At 34.1% G+C, this 19,819-nt stretch overlaps 2 protein-coding genes and 2 long non-coding RNA genes across 4 annotated transcripts; all 4 read left to right on the forward strand.

The window, feature by feature from the left end:
- Nucleotides 1–34: 34 nt before the first annotated feature.
- Nucleotides 35–897, forward strand: LOC124451796. The gene is made up of 2 exons (XR_006950673.1): nt 35–98; nt 468–897. It is a non-coding gene; the product is annotated as an uncharacterized LOC124451796 (long non-coding RNA).
- Nucleotides 898–2,359: 1,462 nt separating this feature from the next.
- Nucleotides 2,360–3,388, forward strand: LOC124451797. The gene is made up of 3 exons (XR_006950674.1): nt 2,360–2,705; nt 3,062–3,171; nt 3,298–3,388. It is a non-coding gene; the product is annotated as an uncharacterized LOC124451797 (long non-coding RNA).
- A 4,081-nt stretch (nt 3,389–7,469) lies between these two features.
- LOC124452184 lies at nt 7,470–10,000 on the forward strand. The gene is made up of 4 exons (XM_047002769.1): nt 7,470–7,568; nt 8,081–8,340; nt 9,245–9,333; nt 9,805–10,000. The coding sequence occupies exons 2-4, from the start codon at nt 8,317–8,319 to the stop codon at nt 9,998–10,000; spliced, it is 309 nt and encodes a 102-aa protein (XP_046858725.1). The 5' UTR covers nt 7,470–7,568; nt 8,081–8,316.
- A 6,467-nt stretch (nt 10,001–16,467) lies between these two features.
- LOC124451786 lies at nt 16,468–18,161 on the forward strand. The gene is made up of 3 exons (XM_047002399.1): nt 16,468–16,762; nt 16,842–17,303; nt 17,899–18,161. Exons 1-2 carry the CDS (start codon nt 16,516–16,518, stop codon nt 17,159–17,161), a joined length of 567 nt encoding a protein of 188 aa, XP_046858355.1. The 5' UTR covers nt 16,468–16,515; the 3' UTR covers nt 17,162–17,303; nt 17,899–18,161.
- The last annotated feature ends 1,658 nt before the right edge of the window (nt 18,162–19,819 follow it).

The raw sequence follows: 19,819 nt of genomic DNA on the forward strand, positions 1-19,819 counted from the left end.
TTTTATTCAAATATAAATGTTCACTTCGTTTCAGGGTGATTATTATTCCACTGACTGGAGTCCTGTGGCAGCAACTGCCCAAAAGCACAAGTCTTCAGGTTTGTGTTTGCTTTCAATAACTTAAGGGAAGTGTGTCGATGTCTAAAGTGTAATGCTTCAAAATATTTACAAATCTCAGTGCAGACAAGTGCCAGAAATTTTTTAACGATGAGTAGAGATATTAGTCGATGATACAGCAGATTTAATGGCAACAAATAACTGCCTTAGTGCTTTTGTGTACCTCTTCTTTAATTTCATTGTGTTCCAAACCTAACTTTTACCATAAATAAATCATGAATAGTTAATAGGGATGAATACATGGGGTGTGAGAGCGTTATAATCTCAGCTTTAAAAAAATGATAAAATGATCGCTGAAAGACAACATTGGTTGGTAATGTTATGATTTGTCATTAATTTTTATCTTGTAGACGGTGGAAACACTGGAGCTTTTGCTGGTGCAGTTGTAGCTGCAATTTTGGTCATTTTTCTTGTCATATTGGTCATTCTTTTTGTTAGGATCAATTCAAACTCTGCTACAGTGCAGTGAACTGCGTATTGTAGTCATTCGACGGCTACTAAAATTTCTCAAAAGTGGAGGAAGTTGAATTTTTTTCTCGAGATTATTATAGGTTTTCTGAAATTTAGCGTACTATAAAAGAATATAATTAAACATAACATTTTATTTCCTTTTTAACTATAGGAGTGAACGAGAGTGAATGATTCTAAACACTATTTGAAAACAATATGGAACATGGCATCAAATTTTTAGACTAAGTATATAGTCAATATTTGAAATCGGTAAACGGCTGTAATACTTTTATCTAAATACATTAAATAAGAAATAAAGTTAAATTAAAAACAAATTGTGGCGTAGCATGCTCATTAATTTATTTTAATGAGAGGGGGGGATTTTCATACAATTATGTATTTTGGAGTTAGTGGAATATGTATGAATATGTGCGCACTCTCATCTCATTAATTTACCTGACGTAGGAAACAGGGAGTTTTAGTGGATAGAGTTTACTCTGTTACCAAATTTGTTAGTATAAAAAATTGGTGTATCAAAGCATGTTCTTGTCCTTTTTTGTTTTCTCTTCTTATCGTCGTGATGATATTCATAGAAAATGTCCTAAATTATCGAGTTAATTGAGTTTACTGATGACTTGATTGCGAGAGTGCTGGAACGTTGTATTTCGGCTGTACATTAGTGATTAACGAAGAAGAAGAAATGGGTTGGAAGCAACAACACGAGATTTTAAAAACATGAAAAATGTATGTGTCAGAAAGCTCGATTGCAAAACATATCTTTTGGTTGAATACTAACGAAAGAGCCGAGTGGTTTCAAGTTAATTGGTGACAATCAAATCGTTAATGAATAGTCTGTTGTTAACCCCTCTCCTCGTTTTCCTACACCGGTCTGAATACCACCGAAAGATTTACCTCTGTTTAAACGCGCGACCATAATTTACATTTGCTTTCGAATTATGCTTTATTTACGGAAAATATCAACTTGCTACAAATACAGAAATACAAAGCGATTACAATAAAACATGAAGTATCTTTATGAGGGTATCGAAGACTTGCGCGAATCAGCGAATCAGGCTCAAGTCACGGAAAACATAGCCGACCCTCTCACGAGTATCTCCGGTTAATACGCCACTTTTACAGATGACCGAAAGTGCCTGGTATTTCAACTTTTAAGAGTGCACTGATGTCATTGTAAAAATTTGGATCAGAAAATTGTAAAATCAATCAGAAAATTGTAAAATAACTTTTAAAATAATTTTTTTAACTCAATCAGAAAATTCGAAAAAAAAAAGGTGAGATAAGCACTTTAAAGAAGATTGAACATTCAATTATGCTTTTTTAATTAACAGTAGAACAGTAGAATATTCATTAACTTGAAGGAAAAATCAAGAGCACCAGTAGAAAATAGCATTTATTTTTACTGCTTAACAATTAGGAATATTCAAGTCACATTAATGCGCATTCAATTCAAGAAAAGTTTGAATCATTTGGATAAGAAGACATTTAAATAAACAAATTTATATGTTGTGCAACAGATAGTGTGCTGTAATAGGTACAAACTGTTGTACATTGTCTGTTGCAATCGCGACACTGCACTTGACTTTTCTTAGAAAGTATGTATATACATGTTGTGCTATTGATTGTTAACTGCTGCTCTTGATGATAAATATTCTACAGCACTATTGATAAGTCAAAACATGTAATTGAATATCCTATGTTATTAGATGATGAGCAAATGATATATTTGAGAAAATGTGTTAACTTAGTTTTTTCTGGTTATTTGCTTGGAATAAATGTCTGCAAAGCAGAAAAAGATGAGGAAACGCCAATTCAAATTCTATAGAGAAAGCCGCCAAATCCATATCATCTCGCACAGCCCACGTTAAGGAAACTTTCATATTGGCAAGGCATAGCTTACACGGAACAATCTTAACTATTCACAGCAGATTTGTGCCTCCTGTTTTTGTGCGGCAAATGGATTATATTATTCAGTGAATTAGGAAAATTGAGAGGAGAATTTTTATACATATACCATATATATTATTTTGCAAAAAGTTATCATTCAAACTGCTGGCAGCCTTTGTAACAAATAGAATTCACTTTTTGGTGAATCAAACATGGCAACAGAGTCGTGGAAGGTACTTCCTACTGCTTTTTGTTTATGAAAAATTTTATTTTCATTTCATTTTGCTGTTAATGTTTTCTTACTAATTAGAAACATTTTATAACCTTTTCTTACGAATTAGAATCATTCTATAATGTTTTCATACTAATTAGAAACATTCTAAAATGTTTTCCTGCTAATTAAAAACATTCTATAATGTTTTCTTACTAATTAGAAACATTCTATAACGTTTTCTTACTACTTAGAAACAATTTATAACCTTTTCTTACGAATTAAAAACATTCTATAATGTTTCCCTACTAATTAGAAACATTCTATAATGTTTTCTTACTAATTAGAAACATTTTATAATGTTTTCATACTACTTAGAAACATTCTATGCGAACAAATATGTCTCAGGACTATGGTACCGGTGACCATTACCTTTCAAAGGTGTTCATGTATTACACAGGGAAACAGGTGTCATTGAAAAATTTTGTGTAAGTTATTTTAACAATTCAAAGTCAGTTTAGTATGGAGTTTTTATAAACTGGTTCAGGACCCAAATTACTGCAAAAAATGCTTCTCGACTTTTTTCTATAGCATTTATGCATGTTTTTTTGCAGCAAAGTTATGGCTTTATTGAGTGTGTTGAACAGGATCTTCGAGTGTTCTTTCATTACAGTCAGTACAAAGGACATTCAAGTGAGCTGGAACTTGGTGGTTTGTAAATTTTGCTTATTTTCACCCTTCAATGACCTTTATATTACTTGTTATGTGTGCAACTAAACTATTAGTATTGTATTGCTTTTCTGAAAAGTTGATATAATATTCAAGTATGAGGCTTGTTGCCTTTCTGCTATTTGATAAGGGGAAAAAAAGTTTTTGTAGGCTTATCCAGTTATTCAGAGCATTTTTTTCATCAGTCATTATATGAAAAGCATTCTTTGTCAAGTAATTCATTGGGTTTCCTCATATGACTTTTCACTCCCTACCATAATCAGTGGTGACACTTTATGACATATTGGGTGGGAGAAGCTCATCCTCAAGGCATGAGATTTCTATGGAGATTCCGGGGCATGCCTTTCTTGGTATTCTTTTAAAATTTGATCCCCACGATCTGAATCCCACCACAGTTCATGTTATCAACATGTGGCATTCACGTGCCTTCACGATGTTGTGCGAGGGTGTTCTTTGCTATTCTAACTTGCACTGCTCTGTCTTTTTAATGTGAATGTGATGGGTACTCTGAAGGACTCTGTCCGCAAAAGAAGTGTGTCCAAAAGTTACTGTTAGTTATAAAAAAACCTTTCAAAATCATGTATAGTCTTTGTTTTATTGTAGGGTAAAACGAAGCAGAACTTTTGTTTATTTACCTAGTCAGAACAAACCACTGATCATTGACTTGTTGGGGAATTTCACACTGTAATCCTTCACTCATCCGCCCAACCCCGCCTATCCCCTTGTTTCTACTGCTACTGCAAAGGCCAATGCTCTGGGCTATAATCTGAAGTGTAAAGAACATTTCGATTGATATTGATAGTCGATCAAATCTTTTTCTGTTTAGACTGTGTCGAGTTTTTAGTGACATCAGATTCTCGTAAGGGTAAACCTATTGCATATCGAGTGGTGAAATTGGAACAAGGCTCTGACATATTTGAAGTAAGTGACCTTGACACCTTGTCTTTTTTGACGCCCTTTTGATACTTTATGCATCTTCACGTTAATAACATTTATGCTTAAGTCATTTTTTTGGGGGGGAGGGGGGGTTAAGTGACAAGAATTAATGTAAAATATAAAAAGTATCAAACTTTTTACTCAAAATCTTATATCGAACATTTATCGATTGGACAATAAATAAAGAACACACCAGTGTGCAAAATAGTTGCTTTGGGCAAAAATCGCAAAATTGAAACAGGCAAGAAAGTTAGTGACGTGACGATAAGGGAAAGTGTAGATTATTGCCTGCAAATTACTGACATTTCCTTCATCTTTTTTGAAACAGGTTTTTGCACTTATTTTCTATTTGGATTTTTGATTTGCACGGTCTGGGTGTGGTGTTTAAATTCATTACATAATACAGATTTGCACGGTCAGGGGGTTGTGTTTAAAATTATTGCACAATACAGGTTTGCACGGTCAGGGGGTGGGGTTTAAATCATTGCATAATAAACGTCTGCATGATGAGCGGGTGGAGTTTAAGTTAATTGCATAATACAGGTTTGCACGGTCAGGCGGATGGTGTTTAAAATCATTACATAATACAAGTCTGCACGGTCAGAGGGTGGAGTTTAAGCTCATTGTATAATATCGGTTTGCACGGTCGGAAGGGTGATTTTAAAATCATGGCATGATAAATGTTTGCATGATCAGGAGGTGGAGTTTAAGTTCATTGCATAATACAGGTCAGCACGGTCAGAGGGGTGGAGTTTAAGCTCATTGCATAATATCGGCTTGCACGGTCGGGGGGTGGGGTGGGTGGTGTTTAAAATCATGGCATAGTAAACTTCTGCATGATCAGGGGGTGGAGTTTAAGTTCATTGCATAATACAGGTCAGCACGGTCAGAGGGGTGGAGTTTAAGCTCATTGCATAATAAAGGTCTGTAAGGTCAGGGAGTGGAGTTTAAGATCATTGCATAATACAGGTCTGCACGGTCATGGAGGTGGAGTTTAAGTTCATTGCATAATACAGGTCTGCAAGGTCAGGGTGGAGTTCAACATCATTGCATAATACAGGTCAGCACGGTCAGAGGGGTGGAGTTTAAGCTCATTGCATAATAAAGGTCTGTAAGGTCAAGGAGTGGAGTTTAAGATCATTGCATAATACAGGTCTGCACGGTCAGGGAGGTGGAGTTTAAGTTCATTGCATAATACAGGTCTACAAGGTCAGGGGTGGAGTTCAACATCATTGCATAATACAGGTCTGCACGGTCAGGGGGGTCGAGTTTAAGTTCATTGCATAATACAGGTCTACAAGGTCAGGGGGTGGAGTTTAAAATCATTGCATAATACAGGTCTGCAAGGTCAGGGGTGGAGTTCAACATCATTGCATAATACAGGTCTGCACGGTCAGGGGGGTCGAGTTTAAGTTCATTGCATAATACAGGTCAGCAAGGTCAGGGGGTGGATATTTATGATTCTAACCGTTGCTCCTTTTCTTTCAGGAATTGTTTTTCTTCCATATCATCAAGCTGATATTTTATGAAAGTCTCATATCTACAAAGGTGATACTGTGTCTTTTTACATCCTGGAAAACAAAAGGTAAATTATATTCTTTGCTATAGCGTCGAAAGCTTGTACTGTTTCTCTAGATTGTATCACGTGCTTCATCGGGTGAAGTACATTACGTGGTTAAGCAATGAATGCACAGTCTTAAGAATGTTCTTTCTATTTTGGTGAAGTCTTTCTTCTTATTTCTACGTTTTTATATGCTACCTTACACGTGAAAACGCTTTGGTTAACGCTTATAACATGAACGTTAGTTTATTATTTGCACGAACCACGTCCAATTTACGAGCCATGTCCAAATTGTTGTTTGTTTAATGCACTGCTACAGTTCATAAACCTCTACAGAAATGGACAATGCTGTGCCGTGGAGTTGTTGCTGCTCGAAGCTTCGCCTCCTGTTTACGTTCAAGGAATTGTCTGCTCGCTCAAGTAATCTTTTGGTTTCATCGACAGAGCTGACAAAGGGAACGAGGTTTGTGTTTGGGCCGTTGCAGTTGCTCCCTGTAGATCAGTATTGATAATATATTGTTCAATACAAAATGAGTTCTATCAATTATTTCACTTATGTATACGAATTCATCATTATTTGTATTTTATTTTATAAACGATGACTTCTGATTGGCATTTGACATAGGATTGAAAATTTTCGGGTGCAAACAAGTCACGTGACTCAAATGACGTATTTTTGTGATAGCTGACGACAGCAGCAAGTTCATTTTTGGAAATTCGTAAAATTTGTTAGTAAAAACTTGACCAATTATTACGACGCTACATCTACGTACGCACAAACATGTAATAATGCTCCCGGGAATAAACCTTTAGCTTGATCAAGTTGAAAACTAAAGACTTGCCTTTTCCTCTTTGTGAAGTCTCGCATTTTACTCAGATAAATCGAGAAAGGTTCACCTTGAAACCAAGAAAATATTTTTGTATATCTTATTGCAATTTGTGCAAAAAGTCTACTGAAGTTTTATACTATATTTTTCTTTTAGATAATTTTCAACTACAGTGAATTTCTTGGGAATATTGGTGATTTGTTGAAAGGAGATGATGTCCAGTTTGTTGTACAAAATAGATATGTACGTTAGTTATGTATTATGTAGCCATTGCTCAATGTCGGACATTCTCTACCCCGTCTGTACTTAAGTCAATCACTTACTCACAGGGTAAAGAAGTTGCAGTCTCAGTGGAGCGTCTAGTAGAACGTACAGTGAAGTTTGATGATGTTAGCAAAGGCTCATTTCAAGGCACCATCGAGAAAGTACATTGTCGGACCAAAAGACAGGAACCGGTAAATGGTGTGATATTGTACAACACAAGCGATGGCAGTTCACAGCTGTCATATTGGGAGAAAGATGTCTTGGGGGAGTTCACCGACTTGACTGGGGATGTTGTTGGTTTTGCTACATGTAAATATGGCTTGTTGTATTTTTTGGACTTGCAGCTAAATCGAGAGATCGGAGCACAGAAGCCATATTGAAATTTGTCACGTGAAACGTGAACTGAAAGATAAATATTAAATGTCACCATCGTTACGCGCGCGAATTGTTTTATCGTCTTGTCGCGAAATACGATTTTACCCACTTTAACTTTTTTGTAAAAAAACATCATCGTATGCGCATTGTCAACTTTCTTGTTCTCCTTCCATTGTATTGCTCTATAATAAAGGTAAATATCTTAACGTTTTAAGTTCTTTATTATTCGTGAAAAGCGGTATGTGGAATAACAATACGAAGGTATTGCAAGTTTAATTGCTTCATCACACTAAGCATATGCACATACATTAACTGAATTGCAAACAAAACTTTCGCTGCAGAGTAAGTCAGAATACATGAAACTACTTGACAACTGCCGTATTGGCAATATTTTGGAAATAACTGGTAATAATTATAATAATATCAACAGTGTTGTTATTATAGTATTTTAAATTTATAATAAGCTACTAAACATAAACGTATTCTGACTTACCCCAGAACTTCCACTGAATTGCACTACTTGCAAAGTTTATGCAGTTATTTAGGTTATTTAGTTCAGACCTTTGCAGTGCAATGGAGATGGGGGTGCAAGGCAACATGAATATAGGCCCTGACATGACATAGGATTAAAGTCTTGCATTAAAAATTCATAATATAGAAATGGAAATTAGTTTCGTTAATTATATGTACATAATTTATTTGGAGGTTTTGTCTCTCAAAAAAGCTTCGAAAAAGATAGAGCCCGTACTGAGCAAGCTAACTAGAGGTCAGGCTATTGAGTCTTTGTTACCAAATATTGAGAAACGGTTTATCCAAGGTGTAAATTGCAGTACAGATGATGATTCAGTTGTTGATCCTTGCCATGTAACATCTATGCCAAGTATGGACCAGTTGCAACAATGGAGAAAAATATTTGAGGCATCAAGTACAAGCAAAGGAGCATGTATCAACACATCACAAAGAAGGTTAGATATCAATTGCATCACCAATCTGCAGAAATTTCACACCTTAAAAAGCATACAAGTAGAAGTCGAAGGGGAAATTGCCTGGTTTTCACGACCATTGAACAAACCAGACACGGTGGTGGAACATCCATCAGCTGCTTCAATTACAGCCTTTCAGAAGCTTTTGTACAGAACCCCATATAGTAAGAACGAGGATTGTCATCCAATGATTGTCACCATAGTGTATCAACCAATGATATAGTCACCATAGTGTATCAACCAATGCTATAGTCACCATAGAGTATCAACCAATCATATAGTCACCATAGTGTATCAACCAATCATATAGTCACCATAGCGTATCAATTAATCATATAGTCACCATAGTGTATCAACCAATCATATATTAACCCTAGTGTATAAACCGATCATATAGTCACCATAGTGTATCAACCAATCATATAATCAACATAGTGTATCAACCAATCATATAGTCACCATAGTGTATCAACCAATCATATAATGACCATAGTATATCAACCAATCATGTATTAACCCTAGTGTATAAACCAATCATATTACATTACTGCTTGAATGTTTCCGTGGCCACAATTATACCATACCCTGCCATAAAGACTGCCCAATACTTGGTTGGGATTGGGTTTAGGTGTTGGTCAATGTTAGGCTTGCATATTGTACAAGTATATGGCAGGATATTTTATAGTAATTCCTTACTTGCAGTATTGCAATAAAATAGCCATTGTATTCATACTATTGTGTACACAAGAGATTGCTGAAGGATAGTTGTTGTTTGTTTTGCAATTTCGATATTTTTTGAATACTTGTGTTGTACATAAAGGATTACCTGAGGATACGTAGTGCTGCGTTCCATATTTGATCGTGTTTTATACGGTTTTTCTTTCAGCCGTCAATTGATAAGTGGTACGTTGGTGTGATTGAACGTGAGTCAATGACATGGATAGGAAGAAGTCCAAGAAAAGACGAACGTGAGAGGTTTGTTTTTAACATTATTTTTCTCACAATTTTCTTTTAATAACATATCTCCTGAAAGTTGGACAACTCAAAATTAAACATGAGGACACTACCTTATGAAGAGGCTTGACTGGAGAATGTAAAGACTCGAGTAGATCACTACTGATGAAGACACTAGACTGGAGTATATAAGAACTCAAGTTTCAACATCAGATCACTCCTGATGAAGACACTAGACTGAAGTATATGAAAACTCAAGTTTCAATATTAGATCACTCCTGATGAAGACACTAGACTAGAGTATATAAGAACTCAAGTTTCAATATTATATCACTCTTGATGAAGACACAAGACTGGAGTATATAGGGACTCAAATTTTAACATCAGGTCACTCCTAATGAAGACACAAGACTGGAGTATACAATGAGTATATAATATTTTAAAATCAAAAGTGAGTGCACTCGTAATAGCTCGTTGTTTCTTTCAAAACAGAGACAGTGAATGTGGTTTGAGTTTTTGTTTTGTGGATGACGAGATAGTGACGTTGCCCTTTTTGCTTCAAACCGAATCGGATCTTCGTAGCGTTCTCAAGTTTGGCGATCAGGTATGTCTACCATTTGCAGTTGGAAAAACGAATGTCCATCTTACTTTGGCCGTTTATCAAACAGGTCGAGTTTTCAAATTTTAACTGCAATAAAACAATAAAATATTCATTATCTTGAAGGAAAAGTCACAAACACATGTTTACAATCAATAGCGTTTGTCTAGGAGAAAAGTCAGAATCATTCTGATAAAAAGAAATTTGTATAAACATATTTAAATCTCTGCTTTAGATAATTTGTTTCAAATAAATCACTACACTTCTCTTTTATACAAAGTTCATATGTATATGTTTATTTAGTAGCGTAGCCAGCCCGACTTTACTCTCGCTATGCAAATATTTTTCGGATTTAATAAATACGACGAGTTTTTTTGAAATAAATGTGTTTCAACATCTCATGATGGCATCTTCAGTATAGTAAGAATATTATGTATATGCATGATAATTTTATATAAGAGTAATATGATGCAGTGATACAATTATCTGTAGATTATAAATATCAAAATGAAATACTGGTTGGAACTAATTTATGACTGTATTTACAGGCTGAATATAGTGTTAAAACGAAAAACGTGAACGTTGAGATTACGATTAGTTTTGTTAATGTGAAATGCTTCTTTTAAAAAAACTCGTCGTGTTTATTAAATGCGCAATATCAATAGTGTTTTTACGCAGTTGCAGCAAATATTTTTGTGTTTACTGACCCGTAAGAACAATAGATTTCTAAAAAATACTTCTAGTGTATCAACTTTCAATTAGACAAATTAAAAGTAAATTTGTGATTACTAAATTTATGATCGCTAATCGTTTAAAATTTACAAAGCGGAGTAAACCTGCAGACTGGTGACGCTACTGTGTTTATTTAAATGTTTGCTTTATCTTAATTAATGTTCCTTCCTTATATTCCTAATTGCTTTGCAGAATAAATAAGTGGATTTCTGCTCTTGATTGTTCCTTCGTGTTTTTATGATTAAATGATTTGTTACATTTATTTATTTTTTGCTTCTTAGGATATTAAAAAAGGTCGTATGGTCCGTGATTCATGACATATCGTGACCGGTTCATGACGTTCCTAAAGATGTTCACAGTATAATGGAAATCTTATCTGAAGTTGAATATTCACAGAGAGCTGCTGATGTAAATGGAAGTGTGCACTTTAACACGTGTCACTGGAATATTAGCAGTTGATTAACCCCGTCGCTCTCGTGGTTATAATTCAGTGGTTTAAGGTCTGAGTGAAGATCTCTACAAGAAATTTGCTACAAATACAAAATTATTTTTTTTCAAATCCAGTGACGGAACAGGTCACTCTGGTACCTATATTGCCATCTCAAATCTTGTCGACCGAGTCATAATTGTCCAAGCGATAGATTCGTTCCAATGTATCAAGCTGATCCGGAATAGACGCCCGCCGTTCGTCGAAACGGCGGTAAGCTTGTCTTTCTAATTCTTATGAAGCCCCAATTGCACCAACGCCGAGCGCTATTCTCATTTATGAACTATGCAGCCTCTACTAAATAGACCATAAAAAATTCGTTGTTTTGACATTGTATATATCAACACTTTGTTACATTTACGATCATCATATGTTGTATGGATATTGCCGAATTTCAACTTTACCTCCATGCTTGATGTAGGATTCAGGACAGGTTATCACATTCATATTTTGAGTCACATATTATCATATTTTTCGCTCAAATCTCGCAACTACATCAAAAACAAGCCCTATTCCACTGTTCTGTAAATAATTTTGTCCTTCAGCAGCACCTGCGAAACATTAAAAATAAATCCGTTTGAGATTTTCAATTCTTATTGAGTATTCATTGTCATCAAGTACTCCACGAGTAACTGCAAACAAATGAACGCCAAGCTTGAAAAAATGTAAAAATTTTCAAAATATTTCCACGATTTTCTGTGATATTTCTGTGAATTTTTATAAAAGAATTTAAGCAATCTTAAGATAACGTTGAAACCCAAAACTACTTAAATGCCCTTAATATCGACGTTCGTTTCTTTCGTGAGCTCTTCCTCATCTAACACCCTTTTCAACATTATTTTTTTGGTCATTATCTTTCAAAATGTTTAATTTATTTAGTTTTTCAACTGTAACTTTTTGAATTTTTCAAATGAGCAATTTAGCTGTTTTTTAGCTGCTAATGTGTTGAATTCGATGAGTTGATTTTAATTTGATCTCGCTTTCTTCGCTTCCTTAACGCTATCCACTAAAAAGCATTTTTTTAATCGTTCAATAAATCTCTTTAAACACAAGGAGTTGAAATTTAGACTGAACCGAGTAAGAAGAATAAAGCATAGATTGAAAGATAATCAAGTTTCATTATTTTAAAAAAATTATAACCACGTACCTATATAATAGCTACAGTGGCTACCATTGAGAGAGCTATCATGCAGGCATATGAGGTAAACTCAATCAATTTCTGAACAGTTTTTCTCGCTACACAATTTTACTGAAATGAATTTTTTAGATAATGCTTATATATAGCTCAAAAATGCGTTTTGATCGTGATCTGCTTGCGTCACAGATGTAATTGTGACGTAGTCTTTGTCGATCTAAATATAAATTTAAAGTCTTCTGTGATAACATATGTACATCCAACAATCAATTATAATTTAGAACTTTACTGTAGAGAGCTTAACATACTTCAAGGATTTGACTGGACCTCGTCAAGTCATGTGACATAACGGAAAATTGAAATGAAATAATGGAAAACTGTGCACGATTGTTATTTTAAGACTCAGAGTGAGAATTATTATTACTGTAATATAGTCTAATGTCCCTAATCCATTATATCTAAAATAAATGATATTCATTTAATTTATCATGATATGTAGTAATATTTTATATTTTGCTTTAATGTAGAATATTTGATTATTTTTTAATGTATTGCTGAATAGTAAGAATGATAAAGCATTAATTGAATGATAACCAAGTTTCATTATTTAAAAAAATATCACCACGTTACCTTATAATAGCTACAGTGACTTTGAAAGGGCAACAATATCATTGACAAAGCCATCCATTAGCGGATCCAGCGTTCCTTAAAATAAATTATAGCTGCTAAATTTTCATTTCACAGTTTTTTGAGAAAAATGCTATTGGTTTCAAAATTCTAAAGCATATAATTTTACGAACGGACTTGTCTCTACTTAAGGTGCTTGTAGAAATGTAAATTCATTCCAAATTGTGTTGTGTTATTAATTTTGACTTACACCACATCCGCCACTGGAGCCATCTGATGCACACTTTTGCTAGACTAGATTTTTTAGATAATGTACATATACAGCCCAAAAATATGTTTTTATCGCTGTCTGCTTGCATTACAGATGTAATTGTAAGGTAGTCATTGTCGATCTAAATATAAATTTATTGTTTTCTGTAATACACCTAGCATTCGATTATAATTTAGAGCTTTACTGTATATCCTTGGATCTATGCAATGATCAGATTAATGATATGGTGGTTATTGTGGCTGTTATTTGGTCAAGGATTCGCAATGAAAATGGGTTGGAATGAAGAACTTGAGTTTTGTGAGGAAGAATGGAAAAAATTTGTCGGGGACAAAATTCGAATCGATTTGAAATGCAACAATACTCATACACGTTGTTGTGTCGAAGAGAGGAAATATCTTTTGGAGCGATTTAAAATGTTTAGTGAAATATGTCCACTTGAAGGTAAAATAAACAACAGTTTTTCCATAAAGAACATTAACTTATGTACTTAGCAAACATGGACTTAGCAAACAATCACAACACTTATATGACAGGGGTACTGCTTCATTTAAAAAACGGTAATTGGCACCGTGTTCTTTGAAAGTGCATCAAAGTGAGGTATAATCCCCTGAACATGATAAAGTACTTAACTGATTTTCTTACACTAGCCTTACAGCATGAACGAAGAATAATCTCTCGTTCATTGTTCATATGTTTAGTTACAAAAACAAAACAATATGACTGTACAGCCAAAATACATGCAGTTATATAATATCGTCTGTAGTTTTTGTCTATTGAGTTTTACAGATGACTGTTGATTTAATGCGAATTGTTAACAATATTTTGTTGCGAAATGAGGCTCATTTTCTACTTGATCTTTTTCTTTGGACAAAAAATTAAAGACAACTTAATTTTATTTAGGGACATGTGGATGTAGCCCCATTGTTATGAACGTTACCACCATGGAACGACGATACTTTAATTATTATAATTCCGTAAATTGGAAAGAACCACAAAACTTCACATGTTCACATAAGTACATAAATGAAACAATAGAAAAGTCATATCTTAAACCTTCTGCTAGCTTTGGAATCGGACAACACAAAATCCCTTACAAGTATGTTTTATACGGTGGAAAAAATCACACTTGTTATGTTGTCATCAACGTGAACATAAAACGACAAGGTACATGCAAGGCAGTTCATTTTAGTTTCTTCTGTGTCAGTTTAATTTATAGTGCATCATTGTGATTATAGTGTTTCGTATTTAACTTTGGTCAAATCCATACGGCACTTTGACCTATATTTAATTCATCTTCTCATAGAAATTTTTTTTGCAATTGCAAAACTAATTGAATACACTCCCGGAAAAGTCGAACATGTTTAATTCGTCATACATTTATTATAATAGATAGATAATTTTATTTTAACACGCTTACCATTGTCAGCATACAATTTGATTTCAAAATGGGGCGTGTGCAAAAATGAAAATTACAATAGAATAGTGAACTACTTACAATTTACGATACACAAGACACTAAAATGTACATTAAATGAAGTATAGCTAGGTTAGAAAGCTATTTACAATTAGTTGAGTACATATTTGTTTTGGGAAAGTGGGAAGCGATTTTTCTTTGAAAGGTCGCTAGAGAACTAATTTCTTTAAGTTCATTTGGCAATGAGTTCCAGACTTGAGGCTTTTTTTCATGCTATTGGTTCGTGGCTGAGGTAAGCATAGTGTTTTTTTAAAACCACAAAGTTGATAATCAGTTGATTCGCTTAAGTAATTTTGGATCCATGTTGTTAAGCAATTTGAACATGAGCTTTGCTTTACTTTTTTGCCTTTGAATATCAAGAGACTCCCACTCTAAAGCTCTCAAAGCAATTTCGTGATCAACAACATTACTCATGTTTGCGATGATTCTAGCAGCTCGATTTTGAAGTTTTTGTTAAATTTTTTTCCGGGGGGTGAAGTAAAACATGTCACTTACGTGATTTGCGTACTGTGTAATGCTATTGATATTTTTTAAGTATGTACATGAAGAATTCATTGTGAGCATAGATATGTATAATAAAGCCAAAGTAATCAGGTGCCCATATTGTTATCACCTAATTACTAGGTCCCTTTTGAGGAACGAAAACAAACTTTAATTTACGAGAGAGCTTTAATAACGACGTATTTCTGTTATTTTTTTGGAACTTAAAGCCATGTGTAATGCATAAAATATGCTGAAAATATTTTTAACTTGGATAGAAGCGGTAGATTTTTGTCTTTCACGCTTATAAAGTCTATGATTTTTTTGCATTTTTACTTACATTTTTACTTAAGCTCATTTTATACACAAAACACGTTTTTGAAAATGCTGTTAGTTAAAAACTTCTAAAGAATATTTAAGACCAAAATTCTCGCAATAGGATGTGGTTAAAGTATTTTAAAATGGAAATATATTTTAGTGATGCATTCTGACCTACCCTAGATCCGCTACCTGTCCTCCGTCCATCTAGGATCGGAAGCTCCAGAAATTTTTGAAGGGGACTCAAAAATGTCACTTGCATTTTGTACGTACTGTGTAATGCTGCTGAAATTTTTGAAGTTATGTGCACAAAGAATTCATTTTGGGCGTTGGCGTCAATTCTGCGATAATTGGTATTCATATATTCTGTTATGCCTGGTTGATTTCTTTTGAAAGTGAAATTGTTTTGAAGAGAAATTACCCAGGCATAGCAAAATATATGAATATGGTCCCCCCTATTAACACAAGATTGACGCCAACGTCTCCCACAGAGATGTTGCGGAGACGACTCACCCCTTGTTTCCCTCCTTGGTGCCCACACTATGTATAGGATATACCTGATGTCTATTTGTTGTTACTTGTTTGTACATGTCATTAGACAAAATAAAACGTCTATCTTCATATTTATGGAATGTCATAATTAATCAACGAATCCTGGCACGTACAAAAATGTTTGGTAATTTCTGTCTTATATACATCCAAGTGCATATAGCACTTTAATTTACATGCGTAAGATATTTATTTATTGACCGTTATTCTGGAATATTGTCAGAAGTAATTCACTTCGCTTTAAGAAGTCTCTATTTTCAAAAGTTAATATCACATTTTTCAAATATTGTACTGCATAAAGTATTGTCTTAAGTGACATATTTTCTCATTTTCATTTCTATGTTTTGATTTGGATTTGCGTACAAGGGCACTTCTATGTTTGTATAAATGTTGTAAAATGTTGCGTTTAGGTTAGTATTGCAGGCATGAAAGGTTCTATAACCTTTAAAATCTACTACTTTTGTATTTTATAGGCTCAGTGACGTGCTTTGGTGAAAAAATAACAAATGCTAGCTGTCCTAACAATCAATACATGGTCATAAAAAAGGCAGAATATCGTGGATTGAATGAAGGAAATGTTTGTGGTTCAAGTTACAATTACAGTTGTAGCTTCGATGTTACATGTCATTTAAAAAGACGCTGTGATGGTCAACGGGTGTGTAATATAAGCGTCGATAATAATCTCTTCCCTTCCAATATTTGTGTTGGCCTGAACAAGTATCTTTACTTTGAATATCAATGTAACGACACCATGACGTCATTGGATGATATGTGCTACGGTAAATACATTATGCGTAATCATGCATGGACAGATGAAATGACACGCTACAAAATTAAAGCCTTGTTTTTTCTTTCTAGATACGACTGGATTTTTCTTGAAACATGTCGAAACTGGAAAGTGTATATATGATACAGAAAAAATACAGTCATCACTAGGAGCAAGAACTCTTCGATTTTTGGAACTTTCCCACAACTGTCTTCATCCTGCATCTCAGTTTAAATTCTTAGTTAACAGCGCCATAATGAAGTTGAACGTACCAAGTTGTCTTCAAGGAGTTCATAAATGGGTAAATGGTTATCGTCTTGATGTGTTGTATATCCACACTGATACGCACAACATTAATTACGTTGCTTGTGTCAACAACAATGCTGAAAACAAACCTCTTGGGGAGGTCTAAAAATACGGTACTACATAGCTGGAAAATCAATTTCGATGTTTAAGACCTTGGACTTCTAAAGAACTACAAGACAATCAAGGAGTTGATCCTTATTTGAAAATGGTTAATTGCAAATCTGCACCAAAAAAGCAATTTCATTTCGGTAAGGGTTATTTTGTTGTTAATTCATATTTCGGTCCACCAAAATTCAAAACACATCAAAACATTTTAAATGATCACAAGTTATTCAAAAACATGGTAAGTCAACTACGGAAAACATGAGAAATCAGTTCAGCACACAAGAAACAGTCATATTGGTATTCAAAAAGAAGGAAGTTCATTAAATAAAAATAATTTTTATTGGTACACCAACATGTCGGCCATGATGTCAGGTGGCAATGTTCTATAGACTTGTTTTTTCTTGTGATTTAATTAATACAATAGAAGAATCCGATCTTCTATAGTCTTTCTAATGCAATTCCGATTTCGGTGTTTTGTATTTTTACTTGAAATCGCTGTGGGAATTTAAGGAGCAAGTGGCTTTCGCACAAACGTCCGTTATTTTCTCATTTTCTGCGCGTCAGTATCAATACGCTTACAGTGATAAACTTTAAAAAAACAATAATTTTACATACGCAAGTGTTACTTATCTTTGTAGATTGAATTTCTCGAACATTTGTTGTTTTTTTTTCATCAATCAACACCTTTTAGAAATAATGTCCCACAGTTATTTAAAATAAAATTTCTTTTTCTTGCAGGTTCAATAGCGTGTTTTCGACAAAAGATGACGGACGTCAGTTGTCCCAAAAGTCAATACATGACCATCAAAAGTTCATCATACCGCGGATTGACTGGAAGTAATATTTGTGGGTCAAGTTATGATTACAGTTGTAGTGTCGATGTCACGTGTCATCTGAAGAGACACTGTGATGGCAAACGAGAGTGTATTGTCATTGTTAATGAGAATCTTTTTCCTTTAAACATTTGTCCTGGTTTGAATAAGTATCTTTATTTTGTTTATCAATGCAGCACAACATCGTTTGTTGAAATTTGTTACCGTAAGTTTACTTACATTAATTTTCATTTTCACAATTTCTTAAAAATTTGATGTTGACGAATACTTTAATTAATTTTATTATACAGTAATTTCTAGCTAAATTATGTTAGAATAAATCCTGTATTTCAGAAACAGCTTTCTCAAATACAATTTAATTCCAAAGCCAGCATCAGAGAATATATATAATATATTAATCCTAACATGGTTTAATATGCACATGAAAAACATGTGACTTGGACGACATTTGAACTCCCACCTTCGGGATACTAGTCCGCCGCTCTACCTGTTTAGCTACCAAGCCCGCCGGGTGTGGAGACGAGTCGAATCTCTTTAAACTGCGTATGGAAAACAGCGTTCATTTGTTTGCAAAATTGAAAAAGATTGTCGTTACGCATAATCCTGTTTCTCCCTTCTCAAAAACATTGAAAAGACAACGTTTATAAAAGTGTTTGTTCTCTAATTTTTTTAGTTGAAACGGCATACCTGTCAAATTCCATTTTCCCAAGCTAAGGAGTTGTAAATGTTACCACGAAGTATGATGGTAACTTTGCAATCTGTAAAGACGGTTCCTTAGATAAAGTAAAACACGGTATTTGCAGTATGTAAGCTAGTAAAACACGGTATTTGGTTACCCTGCAGCTAACTCAATCAAAATATGGACATCAAGCAAAGGCGATCAAATTTTTTTATCTGGAAAGTTATCTTGTAACAACCAAGCAAAAACTCTTTCTCAATGCGTTGTCACAACGAAAGAGAAATGTTTCCATCATTCATTATTAAAATGTAAGTATAGACTTACTTTTATCATCATGACTTATATCTATCATCATGACTTACATCTATTATCATGACTTACATCTATCATCATGACTTACATCTATCATCATGACTTACCTTTATCATCAAGACATACATCTATTATCACGACTTACATCTATCATCATGACTTACATCTATCATCAAGACTTACATCTATCATCATGACTTACCTCTATCATCATGACTTACCTCTATCATCAAGACTTACCTCTATCATCAAGACTTACATCTATCATGATGATTTAACTCTTTCATCATTACTTACGTGTATCATCATGGCTTATCTCTATGTGAATTTTTTTTCATAGGTCATATCTGTGCCAGGCCGTTGTTAAACGACACAAAAAAATTCCCTGACTCATTGTTTTCCGCTTGAAAGGCAATAAATTTGCACAATGTCGCCAATGCAAGAATATCCAGTGGCAGATCGTGGTGTGCTCCTACTGCTGATGGAAATCACTATCTTCAAGTAAGCTTTGAAAAACTTTATGCTATTAACTCCGTTGCAATTTTTGGAGACACAACAACCTTAATTTGGGTGACAAAATATCACATTAACACAACTTCTGATTTAATAAACTGGGAGTCAGTATCTAATCAGAATTCACAAAAAGTAAAGTAGAGTTAGAGTATTTTTTAAACTGAATTTTGCAATGTTATGATAAAATTTTTCACATGCTAGTGCGACTGCTGAATTGTAGGATTTAACGGTTTTTCAGGATTTCAAAGGAAACAAAAACGCTTACAAAGAAGCTGCTCTATCAAACATCAAAGGAGGTACAAGGACGAGAGCTTTACGACTT

The sequence above is a fragment of the Xenia sp. Carnegie-2017 genome, unplaced genomic scaffold (genome assembly GCF_021976095.1).
Source record: "Xenia sp. Carnegie-2017 unplaced genomic scaffold, XeniaSp_v1 HiC_scaffold_24, whole genome shotgun sequence".
Taxonomy (NCBI): domain Eukaryota; kingdom Metazoa; phylum Cnidaria; class Anthozoa; order Malacalcyonacea; family Xeniidae; genus Xenia; species Xenia sp. Carnegie-2017.